This window comes from Cladosporium halotolerans (genome assembly GCF_011745625.1).
Source record: "Cladosporium halotolerans strain TM138-S3 chromosome Unknown Sca19, whole genome shotgun sequence".
NCBI lineage: Eukaryota > Fungi > Ascomycota > Dothideomycetes > Cladosporiales > Cladosporiaceae > Cladosporium > Cladosporium halotolerans.
In genome coordinates, this window is record NW_027191470.1 from 341,723 (window position 1) to 349,116 (window position 7,394).

The 7,394-nt window shown below is 59.7% G+C and overlaps 2 protein-coding genes across 2 annotated transcripts; both read right to left on the reverse strand.

The window, feature by feature from the left end:
• Positions 1-295: 295 nt before the first annotated feature.
• WHR41_05707 (uncharacterized protein) lies at positions 296-2,591 on the reverse strand (the record flags this gene model as incomplete). The annotated part of the gene is made up of 2 exons (XM_069374312.1): positions 2,272-2,591; positions 296-2,215 (listed from the first exon to the last, which is right to left on the reverse strand). The coding sequence occupies exons 1-2, from the start codon at positions 2,338-2,340 to the stop codon at positions 296-298; spliced, it is 1,989 nt and encodes a 662-aa protein (XP_069228487.1). The 5' UTR covers positions 2,341-2,591.
• A 2,836-nt stretch (positions 2,592-5,427) lies between these two features.
• WHR41_05708 (uncharacterized protein) lies at positions 5,428-6,654 on the reverse strand (the record flags this gene model as incomplete). The annotated part of the gene is made up of 1 exon (XM_069374313.1): positions 5,428-6,654. One exon carries the CDS (start codon positions 6,652-6,654, stop codon positions 5,428-5,430), a length of 1,227 nt encoding a protein of 408 aa, XP_069228490.1.
• Positions 6,655-7,394: the final 740 nt, after the last annotated feature.

Below are 7,394 nucleotides of genomic sequence, written 5' to 3' on the forward strand. Positions count from 1 at the left end.
GCAGACAGAAGCGAAGGCAAACGATTCCCTACGAATCACGATAGAAGCAAACGCTTGGCGAGTTGTACCGACTCGATTTTGTTCGAACGACCCTTGATTACTATCCCTTACACATTACAGCAGAAGCTGTCGTAGCCGGTCTGTGCCCCTCTGCTATGTTACACTGTGACCATGACTTCAAATCACTCACCTCCCAAAACCCTTGTCCGTTGAGACCGGACGCCCAAAACTCCCTCCCTAAATCAAAAATGGTGTACATCCGATCCGCCCTCCCAACCGCCCAAGTCAATCTCTCTCAAGAAGGCACGCCCTCATAATCCCACCCGTCATCCCCCCTCTTCCTCCTCCGCCGCGTATTCCTCCGATTCGCCGCACACTTGATGAACACCGTCAACAGCGCCAGCACAAAAACAATCACCGCCGCGACCGTCGGCACGACGATCGTGCGGCCCTCCCCGACCTGCTGCGCCTGGTACGGACACGTGCCGTTCTGCCCGATGACCCAGCAGCGCACGACGTCGAGGTCGTTGAAGTCGACCCACAGCAGCTCGTCGTCGACGGCGTTCTCCGCGCGGTACGAGCGCCAGGCGGAGGACAGGTAGGCGTTCTCGAGCGCGCTGCGCGAGGCCGTGAAGGCGTTCGTGCCGCGGCAGGCGTCGCCGGCTTTGGCGTAGGCGGCGCTCGCGTCGGAGATGCGGAAGGTGTAGGGTTGGGAGCTGACGCGGCAGGCGGCGTGGTGCGAGGCGCCGCAGTCGTGGGCTTGCCAGCGGGAGGTGGTGGCGTTGAGGACGGCGCAGCGGTTGAGGGTCGCGGGGTTGGTGTCTGGGAGGGAGTTGTCGGGGGCTTGGGGTTCGTTGTCGGCCCAGGACCAGATGGTGGCGAGGGCGTAGGATTTGTAGGGTAGAGGATCGGTGTCTGCTGTGGTGTTGGAGAGGGTGCTGTTGAGGACGGCGGAGATGCCGCAGTCGGTGAGGTTGCTGGCTTGGGCGAGGTGGAGAGAAGCGTCTGCTGGGAGAAGGTCGGAGGAGTACGTTCCGGTGATGGCCCAGGAGTTGTTTGCGCTTTCGACGGAATCGGCGTCCGGGTTGAAGATGCAGCCGTTAGTTATGCTTCCGTTGCTGGCGTATGTAACGTCTCTGGGGCTTTCGATGTAATCCGGCGGGAAGATTGTGGAGGCGTCAGCGGATCGATTGTAGCCTTCCATTTCTGAGTCGATGTGTCCAAAGCCAGCAAATAGCCGCTTGGCTCTAGCGAATTCAACGACACTTTCGCTCGGCCAGCCGTCAGCGGTTGAGTCGATGTTGTTGTCCGAGTTCACATCATAGTAAGCTGTGTCTGGAGAGTCAGAAGGGCTTACTGTTAACCAGCTGCCGGGTTGGTTGAGATCGGCTCGCTGGTCTGCAAGAGCCTGTGGTGTGTAGAGGTATTCCGAGTTGTTCGCAGCGATCAAGCTGCTGAGCATGTTGTTGCCTTGAGGGAGATTGCCATCCGAAGGAGAGGAGCCGCTGCTGTCAGAGTCTGATGCCGGCGCGGCGGCGTGTAAGTTCATGATCAGATACTTTGTGGTGGCGTTAAGGTTGTCCTCTGTGTCGAGAAAGTGCCCATGTAAAATCTGCATAAATGCGTGGAAGTCCAGCTGTGTCGAACAGATGTATCCGCCAACACTCAAGAGCGTCCCATCATTCGGGACGTCAGTAGGTTCAGGCCCTGGTGCTTGCACACCAGGTGCTGAGCTGTCGTCGACCAAAGTCTGTGTCGTTGTAGCAGAAGGAAATGTCGACGCGGGAACGAGAGATCTGCTACTCCGTGAAAGCGAAGTCATCTCTTCCGTATCAGTCTGCCGTGGTCTCAGCCTTGCAGTGGCTGTAGCAAACTCGCTTTCCCGCAATGGCGAAGCTTCCGACGTCCCGCCCAGCTCCTCTGCGGCCAGCGTAGTGCTTTCCACTGAGGTTTGTGAAGTCGTCGATGCTTGTGTGACGCTCAGCTGAGGCTGTACCTCTCCCAGCTCAACGGGGCAGAAGCTCCATGTCGTCCGGCTAACGTCCCAATACAGGTCAATTTCCAGTCGTCTGAAGCCAGCCGCCAGGAGGTTGGAAATGCATTTTGCGCCAGATGCGCTGTCGTAGCGGCCGAATGCAAAGCATGCCGGGGTCAGCAACACTCCTGGAACAGTCACGTAATTGACTGGTATCGCTGCCGACAGGTCGCGCTGGGACTGCAGAACGTTAGCAATGCGCAAGGTCGGTGGCGATGGTGAGGTCCTGGACGCACTAATGACCGGATGAAGTCCAAGTCGCCTGGCAACGCGTCTGCATCTGGATCGTACAGCGAGGCCGACATGCCGCTGCGCCGTCAAGGATCCGGATCGGCCAATTATAAATTACATACTATGACGCGGCAGTGCAAGTGCAAGTGAGGTTCGCGATCACGTGGCGACCGACGAGCTGGTGGAGGTGGCTCAGTCGTGCTGTGGCTGCTCAGTCTCCAGCCAAGAGATGAGGCTCTCTCCTGCCTCAGGCCGGCAGATTTTGACATGCAGCCTCCCAACCCCATCCCTGCGCAGATCGGCTTCGCTTGTGCCGACCGTCAAGCCTCTGCTCGCCGTTTCAGGCCACCCTACGAACTACCGAGAATCCAGGGAATGCTTGCTATCTTGAGACGGGCCAGATGATATCATGATCTGCCTGTCACAATCGGCGCGCTCGTCACAGGCTCTGGTGGGACTCGTGTCTGAAGATCCCCGACAATCCGCCTAGAGCATATCGTGAGTCGAGGTGGACATTCGAGGCTCGTTCGGCGGAAGGGTTACGATTTTCGGACAAACCTTCTGACTCATTTTCCCGAGGAGCTGGCAACATCACGAGCTCAGAAACGCCCCTTACCAGACACGAGGCGCGAAGAAAATCACCCCCAGTAAAAGGAGGCTCACCGAGTCACCTGATCTCCAACGAACCCACCCGTCAGCCCCACCTCCAAAATCGCAACGGCACCGGAAATCGGCTCAGCGCTCATCAGGCAAGACCCCTGATTCAGCAGCCCACCCTCGAAGTCGCGTACCGTACATACCAGGCCTCACATACATCCTCGAACCCAGCAAGTCCCAAACCCAGTTCGAGGCGGTGAAGCGTCCCAAACCAGCACCTTTCCCACCTCTCTCACGCCATCAAGTGCCAGCATACGTAGCGTACCAAAGAAAAAAAGAATGGAGTCTCCAAAATAACAGCAACCCAAAAAAAATCGTCCCCACCAACCTGAAACCAGGCGCGCCCCCCTCTTCAACCTCTGACGGGCGCGTGATGCCTGCCCACCACGCTCCCTTTTCTCTCGGCCGTTTCGTGGGATTTCCGTTTGTCGTCGTTGGCGCCTGTGCCCTGTGCCCTGGGCCGACCGAGGAGCGCCGTTGCGGGCTGCGCGTGGGTGAGAACGCTAAACGTGCGCAAAGCTTCCCTGGAGCCTGGTGATCACAGAGCTGCTGCCTCGCACGCGCCCATCGCGCGCCATAGCTCCCGGAGGGGAGGCGGGCTTCTGTTGACGAGGGCTTCAACGTGAGCGTGCAGCCGACGACGATTCGTCTGCGTCCAGCATGGACTAGCATCAACATACCCGTTCCTGTCCTGCCCTGATCTGCCCTACAGCACCACAACGCGCACCGCTCTCCTCCCAAGCCCGCAACCGCCCAAACACAAAAACAACACCCGCCCACCAAAAACCTCCGCTCCCGTCCGTCAGAGGCAGAAAAGCGCCGCTAGCGTCCCGGCGTCACTAGCGTACCGGCCGCTTTGGAACGACACCAGCAACGCAAAGCCAAACTCTCTAACCGGAAAGCCAAAAGAGCCAGAAAGAAGCGGGACGCGAAAAGCAAAGGGGAGAGAAGAAAAAAACTCTCTGCAGCATCGTCCCGTGCGTGGGTTAGAGTTTGGGCCCGTTTCGTTCGTCGTGCGTTCGGCCGGGGCTGGGACTTGGACGTGAACGTGGCGCCCTGGTCGCGTCGATACCTAGTGTAGCCTTTTCGTTCTTGCGCGCGCGCGCGCGGGAGAAGAGGGCGGGAAAGTCTGACTTGATCGCTCCCTTGCGGTCTGCGATGGCTGTTTTCCTTTCTCCCCCTCGGTTCTTTTGCCTTTGGGCAATTTCCACGCTGCCGGAACCGCTCCTCGAGCTTCCGAGGTTCCCTCGCGCGCCATGCCAAAACGTGTTCTGAACCGTAAACAGCACCAGCCTCGCCCCCTGACGTGTCTCGTGGTGCCCGCGGCGCAGGAATAGCACGCGAAGCAGTCTGCCTGGCCCACCGGCGCAGCGAATCCTGCTAGCCAGCTAGTAGTCATTCGACCCCCCCGACGCCCGACGTCCTCAGAACGGCGGTACCGCAGCGTCCGGCGACGTACCTTATGATCTGCGCTGCAGAGCAGCCAGTCCGTCTGTACGCGGTGGGTCCGCTCTGTCTCCCCTCCACTGCCTAGCCTAGCCTGCAGGCCCCGCGCAAAGCCCGGCCGGCGCGCGCCTTGAAAGGGAAATGTGACGAGAGATCAGATAAAACGCGCCTGCGTGCGTGGGCGGCCTGCGAGCGGATCGGGCGTGTTTGCAGTGCAGTTTGCGCGTCCGCACGACGCGCGCGAACTCTGGTGCCGAATCGGGACGGTTCCTCGTACCGGATGTGGGAGGCGGGCGCATGCGGGTTTTCGCTGGTGCCGAGGTGGCGGTGAAGAGGCGGGCGCTGGTGTATAGTGGGCAGGGCGTTATTGGCGTGCATGCGTGCGTGTGTGTGGGGTTGCTGGCTGCGCTGAGGTGGTGAGGCGAGGAGGATCGCTGATGGGTGGTGAAGGTGTGGAGACGGAGATGGGGATGGGGATGGAGGGGAGAGCGGTGATGCTTACGATGCTGGGTGTTTTTGACATTATCGATGCGGGAAAGCATGGCTATGGATGGATAGAGGATGGCTTGAGCCAGTGTTTTGATGATTCTCTCCCTTCTCCGCCCCATGGGTATCTCCTATGCCGCTGCCGACTGCATGCGCTCGAGATGTGCTCGCCAAGGTGAAGACTGATAATCAAGAGTGAACAAAGCGCGGGTAGATTTTTAGAGAAATCTCGATAGCGATGATAGAAACCCCAATCTTAAAGTAAGAGCAAAAGCGAGCGCTGTGTGGGTATATGCAAATGTGAAAAAGGAAAATGGCAAAAACAGAGGCAGAAACAAGACCGAGCCGCCAGCCGCTCCCATCCAAAATCCTTGAATAGCTTCTTTCTCATCTTCTTCCTTCTCCTCCCAGGGAAATCCGTTTTGTTGTCGTCCTTCGGTGATAGTCATACAGAAAGATAAATAGATCCCGTTATGATCCGTTGAAATTACGATTATAAGCGAGCGAGGTAGTTGCTGTAATAATATGGCGTGTGCGTGAGGATGTCGGTCTTGCGGCCATTAAGATTGCCTTCAGAGGGTGATGTTCGAAAGGCTCATCTTATCTTTCGGCGAACCCTCGGGGGTGTGGATAGACGGCACGGGCGTGCCACGGCCGTGCATAAGGGCTGGGTCGATCGCAAGCTGCATGGGCGACTTGCGCTGCTGAGGGTGCGAGTCAAGAGTGGGAACAGCGAGATCGGGGATGCGAGGCAGCTGGACGCTCTGAGCGGAAGGCGACTGCTGCATCGAGTAGCTGCCGTGGGCGCGCTGAGGGGTGAACGCCGCGGGCGCCTGCTGGTACTGCTGCTGCATCTGGTAATGCTGCATTGGCGAGGGCTGGCGCGAAATGGGCTGCTGCATGGGCTGGATGAACTGCCTCTGCTGGGCGTGGAACATCTGAGGCTGCGCCGGGAGGAAGGGTTCCTGGAGCATCTGCGGCTGCTTGTGCTGGTCCTCATAGCGAGTGATCTGCATGGTAGGCACCTGGAAGTCGGCGTCGCTGGCGAAGACGTTGGGAGTACCAAGGCTGAGCTGGGGTGCAGCAGACTGACGACGGTCACCACGGTTGCCGGAGAGGGGAGGAAGCTCGATGGGGGAGCCATTGTGGTGAGGTGAGCGACCAGAGATCGACGAGCGGTCAGAGACCATCGAAGGAGCTCCGTCGGCAGACATCTGAGAGTAGGTGGAGGGAGAAGGCAGAGGAGTCTCGACGAGTCCTTGCCTGAGGGCGTGTGCGTTGGAGGGCAGGCTCATGTGTTGAGGGAACTGCATCTGAGGCTGCTGGTACATAGGCTGCTGGAAGTACTGCTGGTGCATCTGAGGAACCTGGGGTGCCTGGAAACCGGCAGGCATCTGAGGGTGGCCGAGGGTGGGAACGGTCTGCTGCTGGCTGGGCTGGCGGACGGCGACTTCCTGGCGGCGGTTGTTGTTGGAGCGGCGGCGACGGTTCATTCCGCCATTCCACCAGTTCTTGACGGCGTTGTCGCTGCGGCCGCGCAGACGACGGGCGATCTCAGCCCACCGCTTGCCCATCTCGGCGACCATCTGCTCGATGAGGACGCCCTCCTCGGGAGTGATGGGGTCATGGTTGAGGTTAGGCTTGAGGTTCTGGTGGAAACGCTCGCGGCACTGCTTGGGCGAGCGGGTGCCGATGGTCGACGAGATGCGCACCCAGTTGTGGGCGCCGTGAAGGTTGACGAGGTGGAGCAGGTACTGGTCCTCGGTTGCGGACCAGGGTCCTCTCTTGTGCTGAGGCATGATTGCGAGACCCGTTGAGGTGTGGTGTAGGTGAATGAATGGAAGACTTGAGGAAGTCAGCAACGGCGTCGTTGGGTTGGAGTGGCAACGAGGACGGTGAGTGTCGCAGGCAAAGCAGATGAAGTAGAGAGCGTGGAGGAGAGTGGTGCGGGACGAGGTGAGATGCGAAACGCAACGACAACGGGCAGGCGTACCTTTTGACAGTTGAGGGCAGGCGGGCGGGTATGTCGCAAGTGTAGGCGTTTGGGTGGCCGTTGCAGAGGCGGGCACAACGGCAGTTCAAATGCTTGTGGTAGGACTCCTGGATTGGCCGGCGGGCAGGCGCATCTGAACACTTTCGCGCGCGAGGTGAATCAGGGCGAGGGGCCAAGAGGAGCGTTGCAGCGGTAATTTGGATTGGCTCCGCGCTCGACGTCGCGGTGTCGTGAGAGCTTCGGGCGCTATCGTCACGCCCGGTAGATCGAAGGCTAAGCGCAGGCCAGGTGGAGTTGGCTGAGGGGCTGACCCAAGACAGCAGCGCCCACGGACGTTGTTCGCGCGCAGACGGCGCGCCTGCGAGTCAACGGCGCGGGTAGTGCGCTGCTAACGGTGCTAAGGAGGCTAAGCTGGCGGATCAACGCGCACACGGATCAAGGGCCTGCCTGGCGCGCGCGTGCGGCGTGGCAGAGGGTGGGTTGGGGCGGTGGCACTGGGCAGTGGATGTGCTGGTAGTCTGAGGCACTGGTGGGTGGATGGCTCGC